This window comes from Pongo abelii, chromosome 19, assembly GCF_028885655.2.
Source record: "Pongo abelii isolate AG06213 chromosome 19, NHGRI_mPonAbe1-v2.0_pri, whole genome shotgun sequence".
NCBI lineage: Eukaryota > Metazoa > Chordata > Mammalia > Primates > Hominidae > Pongo > Pongo abelii.
Window position 1 is genome coordinate 97,470,668 of NC_072004.2, and position 22,775 is coordinate 97,493,442.

At 63.0% G+C, this 22,775-nt stretch overlaps 3 protein-coding genes across 16 annotated transcripts; 1 reads left to right on the forward strand and 2 right to left on the reverse strand.

Annotated features, from left to right (window-relative positions):
• Positions 1 to 1,856: 1,856 nt before the first annotated feature.
• Positions 1,857 to 6,009, reverse strand: RFNG (RFNG O-fucosylpeptide 3-beta-N-acetylglucosaminyltransferase). Its single transcript, XM_002827969.5, has 8 exons — positions 5,680 to 6,009; positions 5,474 to 5,522; positions 4,840 to 4,942; positions 4,580 to 4,733; positions 4,111 to 4,199; positions 3,870 to 4,035; positions 3,223 to 3,308; positions 1,857 to 2,752 (listed from the first exon to the last, which is right to left on the reverse strand). The coding sequence occupies exons 1-8, from the start codon at positions 5,944 to 5,946 to the stop codon at positions 2,671 to 2,673; spliced, it is 996 nt and encodes a 331-aa protein (XP_002828015.1). The 5' UTR covers positions 5,947 to 6,009; the 3' UTR covers positions 1,857 to 2,670.
• Positions 6,010 to 6,041: 32 nt separating this feature from the next.
• Positions 6,042 to 11,669, forward strand: GPS1 (G protein pathway suppressor 1). Of its 12 annotated transcripts, none has more exons than XM_024234536.3 (14): positions 6,057 to 6,144; positions 6,436 to 6,639; positions 7,455 to 7,547; positions 8,047 to 8,228; positions 8,691 to 9,003; positions 9,093 to 9,170; positions 9,359 to 9,416; positions 9,940 to 10,025; positions 10,201 to 10,295; positions 10,486 to 10,591; positions 10,671 to 10,751; positions 10,830 to 10,967; positions 11,040 to 11,174; positions 11,251 to 11,669. In XM_024234536.3, exons 1-14 carry the CDS (start codon positions 6,112 to 6,114, stop codon positions 11,323 to 11,325), a joined length of 1,677 nt encoding a protein of 558 aa, XP_024090304.1. In that variant the 5' UTR covers positions 6,057 to 6,111; the 3' UTR covers positions 11,326 to 11,669. The 12 variants fall into 12 exon arrangements, with proteins under 12 accessions (XP_024090310.1, XP_024090311.1, XP_024090312.1 ...); XM_024234535.3 differs by having other exon boundaries at positions 6,058 to 6,144; positions 9,356 to 9,416; XM_024234540.3 differs by having other exon boundaries at positions 6,059 to 6,144; positions 8,703 to 9,003.
• Positions 11,670 to 12,074: 405 nt separating this feature from the next.
• On the reverse strand, positions 12,075 to 20,109 carry DUS1L (dihydrouridine synthase 1 like). 3 transcript variants are annotated; one of them, XM_009252183.4, is made up of 14 exons: positions 19,953 to 20,109; positions 19,127 to 19,373; positions 18,431 to 18,539; positions 17,773 to 17,823; positions 17,172 to 17,284; positions 16,135 to 16,217; positions 15,845 to 15,948; positions 15,436 to 15,580; positions 15,092 to 15,188; positions 14,928 to 15,010; positions 14,173 to 14,318; positions 12,978 to 13,015; positions 12,538 to 12,605; positions 12,075 to 12,452 (listed from the first exon to the last, which is right to left on the reverse strand). In XM_009252183.4, exons 2-14 carry the CDS (start codon positions 19,361 to 19,363, stop codon positions 12,434 to 12,436), a joined length of 1,293 nt encoding a protein of 430 aa, XP_009250458.1. In that variant the 5' UTR covers positions 19,364 to 19,373; positions 19,953 to 20,109; the 3' UTR covers positions 12,075 to 12,433. The 3 variants fall into 3 exon arrangements, with proteins under 3 accessions (XP_009250458.1, XP_002828014.1, XP_009250457.1); XM_002827968.5 differs by having other exon boundaries at positions 12,538 to 12,613; XM_009252182.4 differs by lacking the exon at positions 12,538 to 12,605.
• Positions 20,110 to 22,775: the final 2,666 nt, after the last annotated feature.

Genomic DNA, 22,775 nt, shown 5'->3' on the forward strand with positions numbered 1-22,775 from the left:
GTCTAACATCTGGCCTCTCCTGGACAAAGTTCTCGTGCGCTCGAGGAGAGCATGTGTTCTCTTGCTGTCGGGAGGCGCTCTCTGGACATGTTGGAGCTGGTGGTTTCCTGCGTTGTTCGAAGCTCCTAGGGCTGAAGGGAGGTGTCCACTGAGTGTGGACACTGTCTCATCAGGTGCCGTGACACGCTCCACGTGACCTGTGCCTGTTACCACGTCGCTGCCTTGCGGGCCTAACAGCACCTGCCTATGGGACCTTGGCTGGTTTCTTCTCACCAGGCCGGCCCCCTGGAGCCCCCCTGCCTCCTCCAAGCCCCGTTTCCTCCAGAGGGGTGGCCGGCCCTGGTTCTCTCCTCACCCCCGTCCATGCTGTCTCTCTGTAGCTGGAGCCAACTGGGTTCAGCAGGGACTTGGGCCTGGAACGGCCAGAGGCTCTTCCCAGAACATCGAGCCTGGGACTGGCCCTGCCCGGGAATGGTTATTTGAATCAAAGTGGAAAACTGCTGATTTGAAACGTTTATAAACATAACCCAACAATACAAAAGGGAGCAGCGTAACTGGTGACTTAGGAGAAAAGCCTCAGGACCTCGTGGACCTGAACTTAGGCCAAAAGAAATAGGGAGGATAAACCAGACAGGGTGACCTCCCGGACCGGGCACTGTGCAACCTCAGAGTGTGGCTTAAACACGAATGACCATCTCCTTTCTGTTAGACAGCAATAACATGCTTTAGGTTTAAGACCAGTGTTGGTAGAGTTGAGGTAAAACAGATACATTATTTTCTCAGAGGAGCTGCAAGCTGGACTCTTCCGGAAAGCGCGTGTCCACCAAGATTTGCTAGAGCCTCATGCCCTGGAAACAACCCACTGGGGATACTTTGTCCCTAGACACCCTTTCTAGTGGCGTGAAGGCATTCTAGTCCACGTTCCCCACACTCCAAGGATGCCGGGCCCGTGTGGCGCAGGCTTGGGAGGGAGGTCCACATGAGGTCAGAGGAAGGCGCAACACCCAGACCGTGCATCCAGGAGAGCCAGCATGAGGCCCCGAGGCCACGCGGGCAGACGCCCACTGCAGACGCAGGGGACGCAGGGGACGCCTTCTCTTGGGGCGTCAACAATTCTGCAGCAATTTTCAAGAATTCACTTTTCTCTCGTTTCTGTCGAAATGCAGGTTTCAGACTTGCTGAAATTCACCCAACACTTGTTCTGAGCCCAAGAATTCCTCTCCCAGCCCAGAGCCTGCAGTGGATAAAGCCAGGGGCCTGGGCTGTTGGCTGAGGACACAGTCATGATTAACCTCAAGTCTCCTTGGGGTGCCTTCTACTCCAGGCTGAGCACAAATGAGACAGAAACCAGCGAACTCCACGCGGGTTATGTGGGTGCCTCCTCTCTGCTCTCCACACACCCATGCACAAGTGCACACACCCACACACGCAGACACTGCCACGCACACACCCACTGATGCACACAGACGCACACAGGGTGGATGCTCACCTATATGCACGTAGACACCCGCTCTCATGTGTCCACTCAGCCTCGTGTACACGCCCATGCACACCCACCCTCATACACACCCACGTGCACCTGGCTCCACACAACACACGGGAGGAGGCAAGCACGATGCTCAGGAAGGCGGCCTCTCAGGGCAGCGTCCGGTGTCCGTCCCTCCCGGCAGGACCCTCGCACGCCACCTCTGCTGGAGATTTTGGCTTCCAAAGAAGAGTCTGGTGGGTTCAAGGCTGGGTGGGCAGGACGGCAAGGATACAGCCCTGCCTGGGACAGAGCCTTCCTGGGGTAGAAGGGGGACATGGCAGGGACCCGAGGAGAGCTGGGCTGGTGGGTGACTAAGACAGGAGCCATGTGGAGTAAGGACAGAGACTTTACTCGTGCTCGGCAACAGCAAAGCAGGAGGCAGAGGGGAGATGACGGCCCCTGTCCCATTTCCCTCCATGGAAGGCACCAGGCAGGGAGGTGGGATGGGCAGGTCAGCGGAACAAAGACTCCTGTTGTTTACGGGCCCAGGCACGGTGGGGCAGGAGCACGACCCAGAAAGTAGTCCCGAGCCACAAGTCAGAGCGGAGAAAACATCTCTGTGGTCCCAGTCAAGAGGCCTCCGAATGAAGCGCCCGGACTGGGAGCAAAGCTCTGGCCGAGAGCATGACCTTCCCGAGCCTGAGTCCCACTGTGGTGCCCGGCCATGCACCCGGCCTGCGGCAGAGAGGGCGGCGTCCCCCACAAAGCCTGCCAGGCTGAGCCCTTGCAATGGCCGTGGCTGGGCCAGGACCTTGGCTTGGAGCCTGCTCTTCGGCACCTAATCAGCCTAGCACCCGCCTTCAGCAACAGGTAATGGAGCCTGGATGGCAGCTCCCTCCCAGGTGCTCAAGTGCTGGGGTAGAAGCCTGTTCCCATGGGATCAACTCTGCGGCTGGGTCGGGGGGAGGGGCACTGCGGCCCTGGCCATCAGCCTAGCTGTCTTCGTTCTCCCAAAACACCCATCACCGCAGCCCACCAGGGGCTGGGAGGGGGGGGCTGCAGGTTAGCCAGAGGGTCTGCCAGGTGCCTGCATCTCACTGGTGTAGCCATGGCATCTGAGGGAGCCCACCGAGGCCATAGGGGGCTCTGGCTCCCCGCGCCTGGGACAGAGCCAGGCAGCCCTGGGTCAGGGGTGGTTGGTGTCACCGAGAGGTCGGGGCGCCCTGCTTCTGCCTGGGACACCAGTCCGTGTCTGGGTAGAGAAGGCAGTGGATAGACTTAAACCTGGGGAAGGAAAAAGTGGGGGTCAGGGCTGTGGGTGGAGGGAGAAGTGGGGGTCAGGGCTGTGGGTAGAGGGAGAAGTGGGGATCAGGGCTGTGGGTAGAGGGAGAAGTGGGGGTCAGGGCTGTGGGTGGAGGGAGAAGTGGGGGTCAGGGCTGTGGGAGGAGGGAGCACTGGGGATCAGGGCTGTGGGTGGAGGGAGAAGTGGGGGTCAGGGCTGTGGGTGGAGGGACCAGTGGGGGTCAGGGCTGTGGGTGGAGGGAGAAGTGGGGGTCAGAGCTGTGAGTAGAGGGAGAAGTGGGGGTCAGGGCTGTGGGTGGAAGGAGCAGTGGGGGTCAGGGCTGTGGGTGGAGGGAGAAGTGGGGGTCAGAGCTGTGAGTAGAGGGAGAAGTGGGGGTCAGGGCTGTGGGTGGGCGTGCTGATGCCAGAGCCCCTGTGGGGCTTAGGGCCTACCCATGCCACTACCCACTCACCGTGTGGGGTCCTGATGCAGGCTGAAGCCTCCAGCCACGTTCACTACGTTATGTGGGTTCTCAGGACCCCCATAGCTCAAGGTAACCTGGGAGAGAACGGTGTGGGCAGAGTGTGTGGCCTGGTCTGGTCTCGGGCCACGCCTCCCCCTGGCCAGGAGCCCTGCTAGAGCCCCCTTGCCCACCCCCTTCTCCCCAAGTCCTTGGGGAGGCCAAGCTTGGGAACAGCATTGAAGCGTGGCATGAGCTGAGCAGGGGGACACCTCAGGTGGAGCCTGGGGGACAGAAAGTAGGGATCTGAAACCTCCAGAGCAAAGCTGACCCTCATTCCCTCCCTGCTCCATGTGATGGGACCTGCTCCGACTCACCATCACCATACAGACCACACCCACTGCCCAGCTGGCATGGGGCCTCCCTGGCCCGAGAACTGTGCTTCTCCCCTCGTTCCTCTGCCCCAGACACCATACCCCATCTGTACCTGAGGACCCTGTGTCCAGCAGGCCAAGGGGCCTGTCCAGGGTCCACCCCCAGCCACATGCAAATCCCACCTGCCTGCTCAGCCGGACATCGGGCCGGGGCAGTGGGGCCCCTGGGGTAGTCAGGGTGGGGCAAAGCCCATGTGGCAGAGGCACCCGGAGTGGCGCCTGTACCTGCTGGAGCAGGGTGTCCGGCGGCAGCCTCTGCAGGTTCTCCAGGTGAGAGTGGAAGAGGGCGCTGTGCAGCAGGCGGGCGCCCAGGAGTCCCTCCACGATGTAGCCCACTGTGCAGTCATCCGGCAGCCGCACCTGCTCAGCTGTGCTCATGAAGCTGCCCAGGCTGGGGGGAGGCCGGTCAGCACCTTTCATGTCTCAGCCTCCGCCTCCCAGCCCAGGCAGCTGGACCCCCACTCACCTGGCCCATGGGCTCATCTTGAGAGCAAGGCCTCTGCTGAGGCAGAAACCGGCCCCACCAGTAGCAAACCAGAACTTCACCGTAGTCACCTGAAGATGGGGTGCCAGTCAGAGCTGCCCGGGACAAGGCTTCTCAGCCCTGACTCTTCATGGGATTCCCCAGGCATCTTTATTAAGCTGCCCCTTAGGAGATCCCACCCAGGTAACAGAAGCTTCCTGGGGCAAGAAGGGCCAGGGGTTTCTGCAGGCCATTGACCCGTGGCCTCCAGACCCTCCTCACCTGGCCCAGACACCCCCTCTCTGCCCAGTAAGGTGAGGGCCTCCTGGCCTGCTCCTGAAACACCACATGCAAACCACCTGGGTAGATCAGCTTGGGCTCCCAACCCTATGCCCTTCTCAAGACAGCTTTCCATGCTCTCTGCTGTGCCTCCCGGGCTGGTGTGAAGGAAGGAGTCTGCTCCGACACTCACAGTTCTGCCACCCTGGACCCTCTCGGTGGCCTCGATGGGGTGGTCCAGGCTGGGCCGCCCCAGGTAGACGTCCTGGCTGGGTGAGAAGCTGGAGAGCAGATGCAGGAGGCTCCTGGGGTTCACATAATTGTCATCATCCACGTGGCAGAACCACCTGTGGGCGAGGGGAGTCCTGGGCACGAGGGCCTGGCACGGCTGGACAGGAGGCCCCCACCCAGCTTGGCTCTGGGCTCTCTGCGGGTCGGGTCAGCGCCGCGTACTTGCGCCCGGACTCAATGAACTTGTCGTACTCCACGGACATCTTGCAGCAGAGGGCCTGACGGGTGCGCACCGCCGAGCAGTTGGTGTTGATGACACGGCCACCTGCGAGTCAGAGACACGGGAAGCACCCACGTAGAGGCTGGCACTGGGGTTGGGGTAAGGCCTGTGCCCCACCTGCCCCCAAAGGCCAGGGCACAACGTGGCTGTCTGACATGCCTGGACACCTTGCCTGGGTCCAACCACAGCCCTAGCCCTCACGGGCTGACCCTGCTGGTGCCCCCGAGACTGAAGCAGGCGGCCATCAGTTGGGATCTCTTGAGTGGAAACAGGACGGAGGCAGCTCGCCCTGACCTGGCCTGGAAGGGCGGATTCCCTACTGGCGCTTCTTCAGGGGACGTGGCACTAGCCCCACGCCCCGGGAAGCGGCCACTGTGAGAGGCTGGTGGGGAGCAGAGCTTGGTTGGCAGGGTGGGCCCTCCGCAGGCCGCGTGACCTGGGCAGCGTCGGGGCCTCCCCGGGCCTCGGGAGCCTGGGCAGAGAAGGGCACCCACAGCAGCGAAGGGGCCGTGGCTTCGGAGCGAGGAGGGCTCGGGGGGGCAGGTCCCACGGGAGCCGGGGCGGGGGGACACTCACCGCCCTGGAGCTCGAGCTCAGGGTCGTCCCCGTCGGTGAAGATAAACGTCTGGGGGATAAACAATCTATGAGGCTTCGGGGGCGCTGCCCAGGCCGGGGACCGACCCGCCTCGCGCGGAGCCTCCGGGGGCCTGGGCCGGGCCTAGACCCTGGGAGGCGGGGCGGGTGGGCGTGGGGCTCGCCGTCGGGGTCGGGGTCCGGCGCACCTGCCGGCGGGCCCGGGAGATCCAGGTGCGCAGCAACAGCCGCAGGCGCGGCCCGTGGTTCTTCCGGGTGGTCTTGACCGCGATGAAGACGTCGTCGGGCCGCAGGCTGGGGGCGGCAGGCCGGGATGGGGGCGCGCGCGGGGCCGGGGCGGGGGTCCGGGCCGGGGCGGGCGCGCGGGGCAGCGGCAGCGGCAGTAATAGCAGCGCGGCCAGGGCCGCGGCCAGCGCGAGGCAGGCCCGGCACAGCGCCCCACGCGCGCGGCTCATGCGGCCGCCGGGACCCCCGGCGCCGGGAGCGGAGAACCTGGCCAGAGCCGTGGGTGGGCGGCGGCCCCTTTAAGAATGCAGCGGCCCCGCCCCGCCCCGCGCCCCGGAAGCGACGGCTCCGCTGCCCCGGAAGTGGACGGCACGCCGCGGCGGGGTGGGTGCAAGATGCCGCTGCCGGTTCAGGTGTTTAACTTGCAGGTAACGAGCCGAGGTCGCCCTGGGCCTCCGCGCCCCCGCGCCCCCCGCCACTGGGGCCGGGCTGAGGTCGAGCAGGGGCGCGGGGCCTGCGCCTGGAGTCGGCCGGGCACGCTCCGTGCCGGGCCTCCGCGGGCAGCGCGCGTCGGGGGCTGCAGGGCTGAGGGCGCGTCTCCGCCGTGGCTGCGCGCTGCGATCGGGGGCCGCCGGGCCGCGCCCGCCCCGCCTCCCCTCCCAGCAGCTCACGGGAGAGGTTCCCGGCCGCCCCGACGCTAACGCTCTTTCTCCCTTCAGCAGCCAGCCAGCTCTGTGTCAGGGTCGGGGGGTGCAGAAAGTCAGGACAGAATGAGGGATAGCTCGGCCCCCAGCTCGGCCTCCTCGTCAGTGACAGATCTGTACTGCACCCCTCACAGCAGTAGGTCAGACCTCGTCCTGCCCGGCACGGCCGGGGACTTCAGCCTGAGCGCCAGCCTGTCGGCCTGTACGCTGCTCTACGAGGTACCTTCCAGGACAGGGACCCCCGAGCGAGGGAGGGGGGAGCAGGGCCCCGGCCGCCCCTGCTGTGGCTGGGCCCCTGCTGCTCTGCTGGCCGAGGACAGGGACGCAGTGCCAAGCGCAGGAGGGGAGGGAGCCCCGGTGGGCCCGGGGCCTGCGGAGGGAGCCGAGCTCTTGTTGCTTTTCCCGAAGGAGCGCGGGAGGCCCAACGGGTCCGGCAGGTGCCCGGCACAGCGGCTTTTCCAGCCTGTTTTGTTTTAAGCCGAGATCCTGGCTTCTCTGTGTCTCCCAGCTGGGGGCCATGAGGCTCCCTGAGATGACTCTTTTCCCCTTCTCCCAACCCCGTGGCGTGACTCTCAGCCCAGTATTGCTGCTCCGCTGCTCAGGACAGATTCCGGGGGCTGGTCCTCCTGCCTCCTGGGGTTGAGGTGGCGTCCCGTTCTTCTCCGTGGCTTGGAGGAAACTACATCAGGATGGTGGCTGGGAACGTGTAGGGGCCCTCAGAGGCCCCTGTGTAGTTGGTTGTCCCCTGTCTACTTTCTGGCTTTCAGAGATGAGCGGCTAGAATCAAGCGAGGGGTTTCTGCTTCTGAGCCTTAGAGTCTTGTGAGGAGACCCCTCCCTGATGTGCTGGCATAGGAGCCTGGGTGGGGGCGAAGGTGACTGGGAGGGCACACCTGGGGGACAGCAGCGGCGGGAGCGTGGTCCCATTGGCCTGGAAGATCTCGGGCACAGCTGACCTCAGAGAACAGTGCGGGTCTCTCGCCTTCCTGGGGCAGTCCCCAGGACGAGGTGCCAGGTGCCTGGCCCATGTTGCAGGGGGCCGTGGAGCCCATGCAGATCGACGTGGACCCCCAGGAAGACCCGCAGAATGCACCCGACGTCAACTACGTGGTGGAGAACCCCAGCCTGGTACGGAGCCCAGTGGGGGGACCTTAGGTGTCAGTCCTGCTGAGGGGTCCAGGGCAGACTCCCCGCTGCAGCCTGCACAGCAGGTGGAATGATCCTTCTCCGTGATCTCTGTCGTCTTTTTCTGACCCTGAAACCATCAGCGTTTCTGATTGCGCACTCACATGAGGCTTGTAGCCCAGCTTCAGACGCTGCTCATGGAGAAGCCAGGGCAGGTCTCCTCCCCGCTCAGCCTGGCGACCAGCAGTCACTACTGGGTGTCTATCCCCGAAAGCCCCCCAGTGCAGGGTCCCACTCCCGAGGCTCCTGCCCCAGGCCCACCCCAGCGGTCTCTGCAGCGCCTGGGACAGCAGTCAGTCTCACACCCCCATGCCCGGTTCCTGTTATGGGCCCAGGGCGACATTCTGGCTGGGACAGTCGGGCCCCAACTCCTGACCCTCAGGGCCTGGGGCCAGGGTCCCACCTCACATCCTGCCTGACCCTTGTCTGCGCCTGCTCCCAGGATCTGGAGCAGTATGCAGCCAGCTACAGCGGCCTGATGCGCATCGAACGGCTGCAGTTCATTGCTGATCACTGCCCCACGCTGCGGGTGGAGGCCCTGAAGATGGCCCTCTCCTTCGTGCAGAGAACCTTTAACGTGGACATGTATGAGGAGATCCACCGCAAGCTCTCAGAGGCCACCAGGTGAGGCCAGGGGCTTGGTGAGAGGAAGCAGAGGCCACCAAGGGAGCAGGTGCCTGGGACTGGGCCCCCTTCCTGTGCCCTGCAACTCCCACCCCTGTGCTGGGAAGTCGGGCGGGTAGAGCTCTCGCTGTCTTTTGGCCAGCAGTGGAAGTGCCCTGTGTGTGTGTGGCTTCTCCTGTGCGTGTGCACGCAGGGCTTTGATTCCAAGGCCCAGCTTGATTCCAAGCTGTTGGAGACTGTGGCTCAGGGGCTGCCTCCCTGCTGGTTTCCCCACCTGGCTGTAGGCTCCTGGGGCAGCAGTTATCTCTGTGGCCCTGGTGCAGACTGGTCCCTGGAGGTGGGGTTTGAGGCCAGCGGGAGGTGCCCACCTGTGTGCCGGTTGGGCCTTTGAGGGCAGCCTGAGATTGGCGGCTTCCTCCCCTCCTCCCTGGCCCCCGTGACCGTCGCCATCCTGACGGCCAGGTCCTCTCTCAGGGAGCTGCAGAACGCACCCGACGCCATCCCTGAGAGCGGCGTGGAGCCCCCACCCCTGGACACGGCCTGGGTGGAGGCCACGCGGAAGAAGGCCCTGCTGAAGCTGGAGAAGCTGGACACAGACCTGAAGAACTACAAGGGCAACTCCATCAAGGAGAGCATCCGGCGCGGCCACGACGACCTGGGCGACCACTACCTGGACTGTGGGGACCTCAGCAACGCCCTCAAGTGCTACTCCCGGGCCCGGGACTACTGCACCAGCGCCAAACACGTCATCAACATGTGCCTCAATGTCATCAAGGTCGGCCTGCCTCGGCGGGCGGGGGTGGGCAGCATGGCTGGGCCATTGGGGTGCCCAGGCTCACTTGGCTCTGCCTCCCCACCCGCCAGGTCAGCGTTTACTTGCAGAATTGGTCTCATGTGCTCAGCTATGTCAGCAAGGCTGAGTCCACCCCAGAGATTGCCGAGGTACGGGCCACCTCCTCAGAGACCTTGCCCCAGGATTCCTGACCACTGCTGGCCCCTCCTATCCTCCCCCACCTCATTCTCCCCCAAATCTGAATCTGCCTTCATCCCCTCTCAGTCTGGGGGCTGGGCATCGAGCTCTAGGAAATGTGGGACATGGGCCTCACGCATGTGGCTTCCTCCTACAGCAGCGAGGAGAGCGTGACAGCCAGACCCAGGCCATCCTCACCAAGCTCAAGTGTGCCGCAGGTGAGGGCCTGGGTCACGCCCAGCTGGCCCCACGTTCCCGTGTTGCTGAGTCCTCCCAGCCCAGGGTAGTAGGCTGGTCCCTGCCTCAGCCAGGGAAACCTTCCCTGGCAGGGCGCAGGATGTTGTGGGCACATGTACAGGTGTAGGTGGTGCCTAAAGTCTGCTCTAGGGAAGCCAGTGGGTGACATGTGGTCAGTGTCTGGCTGCTGTCACTGTGGGTCTGAGGCAGGTCTGCCGGCCCGAGCTGCTCTGAACCGGGGTGTCCTTTGCAGCCATGCTAGCGCCTAAGGCTTCCCTGCACGCCTGGCTTCAGGGAGCCTGCTCGGCATTGGTGGGGCTGTTTCCACCCATGACTAGAACATCTGCCCCAGCACTGAGGAACAGCTCCCAGGGCAGGAGAGGCCAGCGAGCCGGCTGGTGGTAGCGTTCTCCCTGGTCTCCAGGCATTAGCGGCTTCCCCAGGTTCTGGGGTCTTACCCCCTCTCCCCCACCCCCCCCCCCCGCCCCCGGCTCCTTCCACTAGGCTTGGCAGAGCTGGCCGCCAGGAAGTACAAGCAGGCTGCCAAGTGCCTCCTGCTGGCTTGCTTTGATCACTGTGACTTCCCTGAGGTGAGGCGCTCTCTGGGGACTTGGGAGGCAGAGCATGGGCTCATGGGTCGGGCTGCTTCTGTAGGAGGGTGAGGTCTCTCACAAATGGGGTCTTAGGCATTCTCCAAGCGGATGATGGGCAGGCAGGGGTGGCCTGGCCCTTCACTGCCTGTGATGCCGGGTCTCTGCTCCTCAGCTGCTGTCCCCCAGCAACGTGGCCATCTACGGTGGCCTGTGTGCCTTGGCTACCTTTGACCGGCAGGAGCTGCAGCGCAATGTCATCTCCAGCAGGTAGGTGCCCTGGTCCTGCAGCCCTGAAGGCAGTCCCCATCCCTCTCCATGGCTGCTGCTTTGGCCTTGCGTGTCCTGGCCCCCTGGCCCCAGCGTTTTCTCAGGTGTTTGTCTGGGGACTGGTGTCCCACTGGCCACTTGGAGGGAGGAGCAGGCAGAGGACAGAGCTCTGAGGGGTCTGCCTCACCAGCTCCTTCAAGTTGTTCTTGGAGCTGGAGCCACAGGTCCGAGACATCATCTTCAAATTCTATGAGTCCAAGTACGCCTCATGTCTCAAGATGCTGGACGAGATGAAGGTGGGGCCCCGCCTGGGATGGGGGTGAGGTGGGGCCCTGCCTGGCCTCCCGTCCTGGTCCTGACCAGCCCCTTCCCCAGGACAACCTGCTCCTGGACATGTATCTGGCCCCTCATGTCAGGACCCTGTACACCCAGATTCGCAACCGTGCCCTCATCCAGGTAAGTGTGGGGGTCAGGCTGGCGCACGGCGGGCGGGCATACGGGGGGCTGTGGAGCTGACTTCCCTCTGCCCTGCAGTATTTCAGCCCCTACGTGTCAGCCGACATGCATAGGATGGCAGCAGCCTTCAATACCACGGTGGCCGCCCTGGAGGATGAGCTGACGCAGCTGATCCTGGAGGGGCTGATCAGTGCCCGGGTGGATTCACACAGCAAGGTGGCTGCGGGCTGCGGGGCGGTGGGGGCAGCGGGGGTGAGCCTGGGCCCCACTGAGCCTGTGCCTGCACAGATCCTGTACGCCCGGGACGTGGATCAGCGCAGCACCACCTTTGAGAAGTCTCTGTTGATGGGCAAGGAGTTCCAGCGCCGCGCCAAGGCCATGATGCTGCGCGCAGCTGTGCTCCGCAACCAGATCCACGTCAAGGTGGGCTGGCGTCAGGGTGGGCGGGCGCATGGCGTGTGGGGCCTGGTGGCTGAGCTGCTGCTTGTCTCCCCTGCAGTCCCCCCCAAGAGAAGGGAGCCAGGGGGAGCTGACTCCAGCCAACAGCCAGTCCCGGATGAGCACCAACATGTGAGGGGTGGACCTTGGCCTCCAGGACATCTGCACCCCCTCCCCACCTCCACGGACCTCCTGACCTCCAGGCGGCTCAGTGCTGCCTGCGGCCCAGCTAAGGGGCCTGGGCGCCGGGTGCCACCCAGCCTGTGTGCCCTTGCTGGGGCTGAGGAGGCAGGCGGCTGCTAGTTGTGGCCCTTCCTGGAAGGAGAGGCCTGCAGGGCTCGACCCTGTGGGTTTCTGTCCCCAGGGAGCAGACTGTGTGGCACCCAGGCCCAGCGGCACCATTTCCCAGACCCCTCCTGTTCCCGCCTCAGTCAGGTGCAGACAAGTGGGCGGTGTCCATTAAAGAGCAGACTCAGTGTTGCTCTTGGCTGTTCTTTCGTGCTGTGCAGGCTGTGGTCACCCCTGGGTGGCCTTGGGTTCCTGAGGGCTGTCTCCCTGGGGCTGGGTTTGGAGGCAGGGCCTGGTGAGAGAAATGAGCAGCCTGGCCCTCGGATTCAACAGCCCCCAGCAGCAGCCACTGTGCCTCGCAGGCAGTGCTTCCAAGGCTGTGAGGCATCAGGAAGCTCCCGGAGGCTCTGCCCACTTGCCTATGAAGGCGCCTAGGGGAGGTGGGGAGGGGACCTAAGCCCCCACTTTCGTCCGCGCAGATGCTGCCTTCATTTAGATGTATCCTGTTGTTCAGAAGCCCACACTGGCCCCAACCGCACCTGCCCCGGCTCATGCCTCCCTGGGTCTGAGGGGGCAGTGGTCACAGGCTGTGGGCTCTCGCATCTTTGAAATGATTTATTGTTCACTTTTGCACACGCGTGCTGAGGACAGGGCAGGTCCAGCCTGGGGCCTGCTCCCCACTGCAGCATTTCCAGGCCCCCAGAGTGGGCCAAAGGGGGACATGGGCGTGTCTTTCCACATTAAGTAGCAGGAGATTCCCTGAGTAAAAGGCATTTTCTTAAGTAGGACGTGTCCAGGCTCCAGCAGCAGTCCTGGGGGTGGGGGTTCTGGGCCTTCAGGCCAGGGCACTGCCCATGACTTCGGAGAAGCCACCTGGTGTTCCGGGTGCTGCCGGCTGAGGCTCCTGCAGCTCAGGCTGGGCCTCTTTCCAGGCCAGAGACTTCTCCAGTTTGGTTTTAAAAAGCAATCCGTGACCTGGCAGAGCGAGTGAGAGGAGTCGGGGGTCAGGAGGCAGAGGGGTCTGTTTGCCTGCTGCGGGGCGGGTGGCAGGCGCCCTCACCTGGGCAGTCTGCAGTCTCTTTGGAGGCTCGCTTCTTGCAGCAGCCGCGGCACAGGCTGAACACACATCTGTTGCCCTGGGCACAGGAAAGCTCGGGAGCCTGTGGCCAGCACCACTCCCAGGGCCAGGCTGGCCAGCAGGGGAGCAGCCCCACTGGGGAAGCCTCTGCCAGATGCCCACAGCCTGGATGCAGCCCTGGGAACTGCTCCCAAGCCAGCTGCCTCTCCCTCACCCCAACCCACCCAGACTCATTCCCACTCCAGGCCTGGGCAGGGGCTTGGCTGGAAGCAAGGGGCCGTCCTGAGGCATCCACGCCACCTTGGGCCACGTTGCAAACCCAGCTGGGTGGGCACCAGACCTGCCACCGCAAGCAGTGCGGAGACCACCCTGCCCACCCCCGGAGCTGAAGCCTTGGTGGCATGCAGCCGGAACCCACTCACCTTTGGGTTTCCACACTGGTCACACTTTGCATATTTTGCTAGGAAAAGAACAAAAGGGTGCTGGTGAGTGAGGGCCAGGGTGGCCTGGCTGTGGGCGCTGCCCCGTCTGCCTGCCCGGAGCCTGCTGATGGCGTCCATGCCAGCTGTGGCCAGCCAGGCCAGGAGGCTCGGGGAAGGAAGAGGATGCAGGCTGGCCACGTCTGCTTTTCCTTCCATGAGCGATGGGTGAGGGGATGCAGGGGGCACCATCCTGCAGGAAACGGATAGGAAGCAGGTGGGCTGGGGGCCCCCGTGGGACGAACAGCCTTATTTGTCCCACTCCCAGGCCGGGACAAGGGGAGTGGTTTTCCCGCCCACAGGGTCCAAGGGGGGTTCCATGCCCTTCAGTTCCAGGTCTCCCAAGCAAAAGGGCCAAGAAGGGTCAAATCAAGAATTCAGCCCGAAGCCCCACTTCCTGCCTCTCCCAGCTGCCTCATGCAGTGGCCTGGGGGGCGGGTGGGCAGTGTGGCAGGCAGGGACTGCTGGCACCAGGCTGATGTGGCAGCTGCTCTTGGACTGGCCAGCGCCCTGGGGGTTACATGGGAAGGTTTCAGGGTTATCGCTGGTCTCCCCTGCAGCTTGTAAAGCTGTCAGAGATCTCCTGGGAGGCTGCCACCTGTTGAGGGCCCAGATGGGCTGGCCCAGGATCCAGCGGCCACCAGGGGTCTCAGGGGAGACAGCACTGGGCTGAGGCCTTGCCGCTGGTGGCTAAGAGGAGAGGGGTGAGCAGCCTCATCCCGTGCCTTTGGCCCAGCAACAAGACCCATGCACACACTCCTGGGGACCCCAGCCTCCATCTCAGCAGCTGCTCAGGTGTCCTGTGTGAGGCTGGGCAGGGACAGCCGCAGGGACCCGAGGCCCTGAGCTGTAGACGAGCCCCTCGGTGGCCACCTGGGTGGCACCTGGCTGAAGGGCTTGTCCCACAGCCTCATCTGACTCACTGAGCCCATGTCCCACATGCACGGGCTGCGGCCTGCACAGGGTCCCCGTGCTCAGACCCCAAGTCTGGCTGACCACTCTGCCAAGCCCTCCAGGCGTCTGCTTCCAGCTCTGGGCCTTGAGCCTTGTTGACCAAGTCTGGGTTCCTGTTACTGGCAACAGGGAGGATGGGGGTGATGAAGAGGCTCTCGGGCCCATCAGCGGAAGCAGCACTTACGCTTCAGAGAGGGGTCGAAGGTCTTGTGGGGGTTCCTCAGCTGCTTCTTTTGCTTGTTCTTGGACAGGACCTCCGTGCCACACTCCTCCTCCTCCAGGGCCCGCTTGCTGCGCGCACCCGCCTTCTCCTTGCTCCCCTCCCTGGGCCTGAGGGGAGGGCAGTGGGCAGAGCCCAAGGACACCGTGAGAGGGGCCCAGCAGCCACAGCCACACAGGTCTGAGTCCGGGTGAGGCCCCAGGTTAAGGAGGGGCCAGGCGGCCGTGGCGAGTGCGGTTGCTGTGAGGAGCATGGGCAGCCCACTCAGGAGTGGCCACTAGGGATCTGGGGCCTCTGAGATGGAGTCCGCAGCTCGGGCAGCCCCAAGCTCTGAGCCACCAGCTCCAGGTAGGGCTGTGGCCACAGATGGCCTTACCTCTGAGAACCTAGCGGAAGCTGGGGTCAACCTCTTGACCCACGGGCAAATCCACCAGGATCAGAGGAACTCAGAGAAGTATCTTATGGAAGAAAAGATTTAAAATCCGAGTGTCCACTCAGGGAGGACACAGCTGAGCCACCAGCACCCTCCACCAAGGACACCGAGGGGCACGTGGAAGGTGTGTGCTGCTCGAAGCCGAGGCCTCCCTCCTCCTTTCCCTCGGGTAGGAGCTGACTGACCATAATGGCTGAGGACAAGCAGGGCAGGCGCAGCACTGTGGGCACAGGGTGGAGCCCACACCTTGGTGCACATCCCCGCCCAGGGCTGGCTGGGCTCTCACCCCGGCCGGATGTAGGGCTGGCAGATCCAGTGGAAGGGCAAGTCGCCGGTGGGCTTCACTCCCTCCTGCCTGGATATCTCCTCCTGCAAAAGCCCAAGGCCCTGGTCATGGCCCCAGCCCCTCACCCCCCGCAAGGCCGGGCTCCCACCAGCCCCAGCGCCTGCCTGACACCGCAGCTTCAGCTCCTGGCTCACGGCAGCGATGCCCTCCAGGGTCTTCACCTTGGCCAGCTCCTCTCGCAGCTCCTGGTGCACCTGCAGCCTGAGACAGAGGCCTTGTCACGCAGGCTGGGCTCCTGGCTCCACCATCAGGCCCCCGGCTGAGCACTGGGCACACGGGGACCTGTGTCTCTTCCTGCCCAACTCCGCTCCTAAGTCACCCCAGCCCCTCAAGACCTGACTTAGCAGCAAGTTGTTTTGACAAAACTTGCAAAATGCCCCAGGTAGGCTCTGACTGTATCTGCCTGGGCAGCCCTCCAACGTGGCTTCTGCCTTAGGGGGCAACTCACGTGTGGTGCCACAGCTTGAAGAGGTGGGCCCGGACGTAGGACAGCGGGCAGGGGTGCTCCCGCACAATGTCCAGATACTCCTCGGCCAGCTCCCACACGGCAGGGCTCCGGCCCTCGAACAGGGCGGGGTTGTGGAGGTTGCCCTCTGTGGGAGGAGGAGCAGGGAAGGACACCTCGTGGGTTGCTCTAGGTGGACGGCACAGGAAGGCCTGGGACACTCAGGACACCCTTCTGTGCCACCTCACAAGGGACAAGGCCAGCTCAGGCCCATCAGAGCAGACTGGGATCGATGAACACCATCTGCAAACAGCACCATGGGGAGGGCAGTAGGCAGTGGGAGGCACCGAGCTGGGCGGTGGTATCAGGCCATGTGCATGGGGCCCTGGCTGCTGTCCTGGGCCCTGCCCACCTGCGCTCATGACGCCCTGCACACCCGTGTCCCGGAGGCAGCGCTCCACGTCCTGCAGGCACTGGATGTTCCCGTTAGCAAACACAGGGATGGCCACAGCCTTCCTGTTGGCAGAGAAACGCCTGTTTCCACCCACCTGGGACAGCACCCAGGTGATGCTGTCCCCAGCCGCGGCCCCCTTGGTGGTCAGAGGTGTCAGGCGTGCCGAGCACCCTGAGGTGTGGAGCTGGGACCCCTAGCAAAGCCCCAAGGACTGAGGGCTGTGTCACCCACCGCCCACATCCACTCACCGCACGGCCTTGATGTGCTCCCAGGATGCTGCACCCGACAGGGGCCCCTTCTGCTCCTTGGTGCGTCCATGCACCGTCAGCAACTAAGACAGACCAGTGGTCACTTGACCCCTCCAAGCCCCCTCCGCCCCTAAGAGCCCCCTCCGCCCCTCCACGCCCCCTCTGCCCCCAGTCCGCTCCTCAGAGCCCCCTGTGCCCGTCCGCACCCACTCCGCCCCCACTTCACCCCTCCGAGCCCCCTCCGCCCCTCCGAGCCCCCTCCGCCCCTCTGAGCTCTGTGCCCCATGCCCAACTCCAGAGACCTTTCCCTCACCATCTCAGCTCCTGAAGCAGGGCTGAGGAATGGCCGTCTGGGGCCTACCCCAAGGCCTCTGCACTCTGTGGGAACCTCAGGCTGCATGTGCTGCCCAGGCCCACGCAAGAGCCAGGCCGGGAAGTGGCAGCATCCCCACTGCCCAAGGCCAAAGGTGTGGGAGGGACTGGCTCCAGGCTGACTCCAGGCTAGTGGGGCACTGGGGGGAAAGTGGGGCCTGGGCCCGGCAGCCCCTGGGCAAGCTCATCCCTGGGTCACCAAGGTTGCTGTCCGCCTTCAGAAGGTGAGTGACTTGAGGGGCACCCCTGGAGACAGCAGCCCATCCAGGCCTGCGCCAGGCCAGGCTCAGTGTGCAGGGGACACAGGCAGGGGAGCAGCTCTGTTGACAGCCTGGTGACCCCTTCCTGACCCTCTAGGGAGACTAGATGCTGAGTATCCCCAAAGGAGGCCCTGCCGGCCTCTGTGACACTAAGAACATGTCAGAGATGCCGACATTACTCTCTCCACAGGGACAAAACCCTGGAGCCAGGAAAGCAGTTTCTGTTGTAGAGGCCTGGGCTTGGGGTGGTGGCACTCAGAGCCAGTGGGGACAGGCCAGTCAGAGGGCCACTGCCCCCATGAGGCCGACGGTGCACGGTGTCTGGACACAGGAAGAGCATCAGCTGTGTCCTCTGCACAAAGGCCCAGCTGAGGCCCATGACACCCCCGCGAGCCCAGGGCTCACCTGGCAGCCGGCCTTCTCCAGCATCTGGGCGTACCTCACGGTCTTGTCAATCTCCGGGAAGACACGGATTTTGCACGTGACAGGAACAGAGAGTTTCTCGTGGGCCAGCAAAACTGGGGAGAAGAGAGGCAGTTTCTGAGGGGCCATGCTGTTCTCACTTTGGCGGCCAAACCCCAGAGCCCAGGGCCCTGCAGACAGCGGAGTCCAGGCAGCTTTGCCGGGAGGCTGGGAGGCAGCCCGGGCCACCATCTGGGTATCTCCCTCAGGTTGCTGGGCAGGCTCCCTCCGCCATTCCCCCAGCCCTCTGAAGTTCAAACAAGCAGGGCCAAGGCCGGCTCTGTCTCCCAGGACATCTGGGGCTGGGCCCGAGCAAGGACCCTGGCACCTACTGTCTGGTTTTAAGGGGTGGGTGGCGCAGGACAGGCAACTTCACAGCCACCTCCTTCCATCAGAGAGGCTGCTGTGGGCAGGAAGCCCCAGGGTGATGCTGAGACCTCCTGCCAATGCCTGCCGTCTCCTGAGCCCCAACCAAGTGGACAGTGCCCATGTGTCCCTCTTGAGGGTCTCTGGGGGTCCTTTACCGCCCACCCAGCCAACTCACTCATTCTTTGGAGCAGGTCCCACTCGTCCTGCAGGAAGGCGCCATAGTGACCTGCAAAGAGCAAGCATGGCCTGGCTGGCACCTGTGTTAAGGCTGGTGGGGCCGAAGCCTTGCACCCCCTCTGCACCCTCACCTGCATCCACGCAGGCCAGGAGCTGCCCTGCCAGGTGGGACACAGGTCCCCAGAACCAGCAGTGTCTCCAGTTGGGGCAGTGGGACAGTCAGAGCAGTGGTTTGTCGGCGTCAGACTCAGGGGCTCTATTTGCCCAGCTGCCTAAGCTCAGAAGGTGCTGAATGGAACCCCCACCCCGCACGGTCTGGAACCAAGTAACACCTCCTCAGGGGCCTGGTGAGGTAGCAGGCTCAGCCCCACACACAGCAGTGCAAGGGGGTGATGGGGACCCTATATCAGCAATCGTGTTTATGCAGAGGGAGCTCCCTGACGGAAGAGAGAGCCAGTAGGGCTCGGCCCCTAGCCCCCAAGGCCTGAGGACAGCCACCCTCCAGAGGCAGAGCACAGAGGACGGCTGGCTCCAGCCTGAGCCACTGTCACGACAGAGGCAGGGCCTGCCGTCCTCCACGCTCACCACACCTGGGGCTGCACTGAGCTGGCTCTGGCCCCTGCCCCGGGTGCCCCCATGCTCCTCGTGGGGCTCACCTCTCTTAGCTATCATCTGTGGGCAGCCCAAGTTCAGGTCAACGGCATCACAGTAATCCTGAGCCAGGAGAGCCGCCTGAACAAACACCTCCGGGTCATTGGCACAGAACTGGAGAAGATGCAGGAGTCAGCCATGGGCCCAGCCAGGCGCTAGTCCCTTGCTGCCCAGCCCTACGAGAGGTCCGGTGTGACCCCATGAGGGTGTGGGCCCAGGTTCACTGCAGGAGGGTGCTCTGTCCTGTGGAGGCTTACAATATGACAAAGCCGGGAGGAGTCCCCAAGCCACCCGGATTTACAGATTTTCTTCTGAACTGTGGCAGAAGCCACAATCACTGACTTGTGAAGAGCAGAGCCATCTCTACTGGTTCTGAAGAGGGAGTGTGAGTGTGAGGCAGCAATCCAGAGGCCCCAGCAGGGCTCCGAACCTCACAGCACCCAGGCTGCCTGAGCCAGCTCCCAGAGAATGGGGTTGGATTCTGGGAGGTGCACCTGGCAGCCCTGGCTCCACCACAGGAATCACTGCTGTGGCACGTGGACTCTGCATGCCTGGTGCCACCTTCTCCCTCTCCTCCTGGAATTGAGCTGTCTCTGGAAAGGCTGAAAGTGGTGTCCAGCCACAGAGGGAAGGGTTTTTCCCCAGGCATTCCAGGGCCCGGGAACCCAACCACGGCCGCAGCCACAGCCCCTCCTGCGCACCTGCACGATGAGGGGCCGGTCCTCGGGGCACACCTCGCAGTACAGGTTCTCCTTCCGGTAGTTGGCGTCGCGGACAAAGACCTGGGCGTGCAGCATGGGCGTGTAGCAGAGCTGTGCCCCATGGCGCCGGCTCAGCAGCCTCCAGGCCAGCTCGCTCTGGTCTACCATGGGGGCCACCACGTGGCGGGCCCCTCGCAGGGTGCGGCTCCAGAACTCGAAGCCCTGCAGCTTTGGCATCGTCTCCAGGCTGGGGGAAAGGCGCAGACCCGGGGTTCAGCCAGGCCCAACGAGGGGCTTAAGACTCAACTCGGAGGCAGCGGTCATTCTTCTAAGGCCGCTCCAGTACCACTGTTGGGTCACACCCGGGGGCACTAAAGGCGGGGGTCGGTGCACGCTGGAGAAAGGCCACTCCAGTGCCGCCACCTCCTAGCGGACCTCGGGGGAGCCGCTGGACCCCTGGGACTTGACCCTCCCTGGGGAGCGGGACTCGATGTCCGCCTGGTAGGACTGGCGTGAAGGGGGAAGAAACCTTGACGCCAGCGTCCCCGCGGGCCTGGCCCTGAGCAGGCCGCCCTGCGGTGAAGTTAGGACCCCAGCAGGGCCACGCCGCGGTCCGGCCCTGCGAGGACCCCCGGCCCCTTCCCGGGAGAATCGGCTCCGCGCCGGGCCAGGGGAAGGGCAGAGCTTCCTTCTCCGCACCCGGCCAGGCGGCCCGGCTGGCCCGAAACGCCACAGGGGCGCCCCTCGCGAGACTCCTCCGGAGCCACGCGGCGGGCAGCGTTTGCGATGTGAAGTGACAGGAGCCCACACGCCTCCGCGTCCTCACCGCGCGAGGGCCCCGCCGTGTCCGCCGCGCGCCTTTGGCTCCGAGGGGACCAGGTGCCGGTGTCCCGGGCCCGCCCCGCTCCGGCCTCGCCGCTGCCCGGGGCCCCTGCCGCTCCCGGGGCGCCGCGAACGCCCGCACCGCGCCGGGGCCGCCGCCGGGCCGCAGCCGGGCCCAGGGCTCCGCGCCGCCACCGGAAGTTGCCCGGTCCTGCGCGGTCCGGGCGGCCCACGGTGCGTCGGGAAACGCGTCCCCCGGAAACCGCGCCCGGCTCCGAGGGGACCGGCGACGAGAGGTCGCGGCGCGGGGTCGGAGATCAGAGGCCGAGGTCAACACCGTGCCCGTCAGGCCGTTGCTAGAGAGGGGTCTGGTTAGAGAGGGGTCGGGACTCGCCGGGACTCACCGACAGCTCGCTGGAAATGAGGCGTCAGCCGTGTGGAAATTGGGCCTCGCGCACATAAGGCCCGGGCCGCAGGTAGACCGTGGGCGCTGAGGCCCTGCGCTGTCCAGCCCCCAAGTTCGAATTTGGGGCTTCAGCCCGTTCTCTCCTAAAGCGGCCCCAGAGCCCTGCCTCGAACCCACTCACCTGCCGCCTTTGAAAGCCGCTCCGTTGCGGAAAATCAACCTCCAGGGACCTTCCTTGCCCGCCCTGGGTTTCCGCAGCCGCCAGCCTTCGATCGACTTTCCTCCCCCCCGTGGACCCTCCTTGGGTTATTTCGACCTGTGGGGACCCACTTGGAACCCCAGAGTGGATATGAAGGTTATTTTAAACTGAAGGCATTTGAGACCCAACAGATGTAAAAAGAAGCTTCGTCAGAGCTTTCCATATCTGAGAGCGAAGCCAGAAGTTGAACCACGACATCAGTACATAAAACATGTGAAATCTCTTGGGCCCCCAGAATCACTAAGGAAAATTCAGGCTGGAAGCTGCTCAGGGCAAACCTGCCTCCCGCTCTATTCAGAGTCACCCTCTGCTCACTGAGATAGATGCATATCTGATTGACTCCTTTGAAAAGGCTCATCAGAAGGCTGGGCGCGGTGGTGCACATTGAGACCAGGAGTTCGAGACCAGCCTGGCCAACATGGTGAAACCCTGTCTCTACTGAAAATACAAAATTAGCCGGGACTGGTGGTGCGCACCTGTAGTCCCAGATACTCCGGAGGCTGAGGCAGGAGAATCGCTTGAACCCGGGAGGCGGAGATTGCAGTGAGCCAAGATCAAGCCATTGTATTCCAGCCTGGTGACAGAGCAAGACTGATCAAAAAGGAAAAGACAAAAAAAAGGCTAATCAGAAACTCAAAACAATGTAACTGTTTGTGTATCACCTATCTGTGACCAGGAAGCTCCCTCCCTGATGGCTTTTGCTTTAAATTGTCCCGCCTTTCCAGACTAAACCAATTTTTTTTTTTGAGACAGAGTCGCTTTCTGACCCAGGCTGGAGTGCGGTGGCGTGATCTTGGCTCACTGCAACCTCCATCTCCCAGGTTCAAGCAATTCTCCTCCCTCAGCTTCCCAAATAGCTGGGATTACAGGCACCCACCAACACACCCAGCTAATTTTAGTATTTTTAGTAGAGATGGGGTTTCACCATGTTGGCCAGGCTGGTCTTGAACTCCTGACATCAGGTGATCTGCCCGCATCGGCCTCCCAAAGTGCTGGGATTACAGGCGTGAGCCACCGCAGCTGGCCGCTGTGTTCATCTTACATATATTGATTGATGTCTCATGTCTCCCTAAAATGTATAAAACCAAACTGTGCCCCAGCCACCTCGGGCACATGTTGTCAGGACCTCCTGAGGCTGTGTCACGGGCATGTCCTCAACCTTGGCAAAATAAACCTTCCAAATTAACTGAGACCTGTCTCAGATTTTCTGCATTCACAGATAGAACAGCCTTGGTGGTCTTCAGAGGTGGCCAGGTGTCCCTGGTGGTCTGCAAGGTTGGGTGCACGCTAAGGAAAGACAGGTGAGGGCCCCAGCTGTCCACCGCCCTGGCCGAACGTGAGGCTTTGTGCAAGCAAAAAGTAAAAGCCAAGGCCAAATTGTAAAAACTACCTGAATTCCAAATGCAGCCACAACCCACACACAGCGCCATCAGCAGAGTCTGGAGGCCCTACTGGTTCAGAATATTTAAGCACAATATCGAACCAGTAATTGTAAAAGATAAAAGATTTTTTTTTTTGAGACAGAGTCTCGCTCTGTCACCCAGGCTGGAGTGCGGTGGCACGATCTTGGCTCACTGCAAGCTCCGCCTCCTGGGTTCACGCCATTCTGCCTCAGCCTCCCGAGTAGATGGGACTACAGGTGCCCGCCAACACACCCGGCTAATTTTTTGTATTTTTAGTAGAGACAGGGTTTCACCATGTTAGCCAGGATGGTCTCGATCTCCTGACCTTGTGATCCGCCCATCTTGGCCTCCCAAAGTGCTGGGATTACAGGCGTGAGCCACCACGCCCAGCCCAGATCATATAAATCTTTTGCCTTTTAGCTGGGCGCGGTGGCTCATGCCTGTAATCTCAGCACTTTGGGAGGCCAGGACAGGTGAATCATGAGGTCAGGAGATCAGGACCATCCTGGCTAACATGGTGAAACCCCATCTCCACTAAAAAACAAAAAAAAATCAGCCGGGCGTGGTGGCGGGCGCCTATAGTCCCAGCTACTTGGGAGGCTGAGGCAGGAGAATGGCATGAATCTGGGAGGCAGAGCTTGCAGTGAGCCTAGATGGCACCACTGCACTCCAGCCTGGGCAACAGAGCGAGACTCTGTCTCAAAAAAAAAAAATAAATAATAAAAATATACCTTATGGTGTATAACTTCTAACTATAAA

What these genes read in the sequence shown, in the direction of transcription:
- GPS1 (XM_024234535.3), top strand. Translation starts at nt 6,112, where the DNA reads ATGCCGCTGCCGGTTCAGGTGTTTAACTTGCAG. An exon ending in CCTGTACGCTGCTCTACGAG is followed by an intron (nt 6,640 to 7,454) that starts GTACCTTCCAGG and finishes CCCATGTTGCAG; the next exon opens with GGGGCCGTGGAGCCCATGCA. An exon ending in TGGTGGAGAACCCCAGCCTG is followed by an intron (nt 7,548 to 8,046) that starts GTACGGAGCCCA and finishes GCCTGCTCCCAG; the next exon opens with GATCTGGAGCAGTATGCAGC.
- DUS1L (XM_009252182.4), bottom strand. Translation starts at nt 19,363, where the DNA reads ATGCCAAAGCTGCAGGGCTTCGAGTTCTGGAGCCGCACCCTGCGAGGG. An exon ending in AGCTGAAGCTGCGGTGTCAG is followed by an intron (nt 15,011 to 15,091) that starts GCAGGCGCTGGG and finishes GGGCTTTTGCAG; the next exon opens with GAGGAGATATCCAGGCAGGA. An exon ending in CAGCCCTACATCCGGCCGGG is followed by an intron (nt 14,319 to 14,927) that starts GTGAGAGCCCAG and finishes CCCTCCCCTCAG; the next exon opens with GCCCAGGGAGGGGAGCAAGG.
- RFNG (XM_002827969.5), bottom strand. Translation starts at nt 5,946, where the DNA reads ATGAGCCGCGCGCGTGGGGCGCTGTGCCGGGCCTGCCTCGCGCTGGCC. An exon ending in TGAGCTCGAGCTCCAGGGCG is followed by an intron (nt 4,943 to 5,473) that starts GTGAGTGTCCCC and finishes TCTGACTCGCAG; the next exon opens with GTGGCCGTGTCATCAACACC. An exon ending in CGGACACCCTGCTCCAGCAG is followed by an intron (nt 3,309 to 3,869) that starts GTACAGGCGCCA and finishes GTTCTCTCCCAG; the next exon opens with GTTACCTTGAGCTATGGGGG.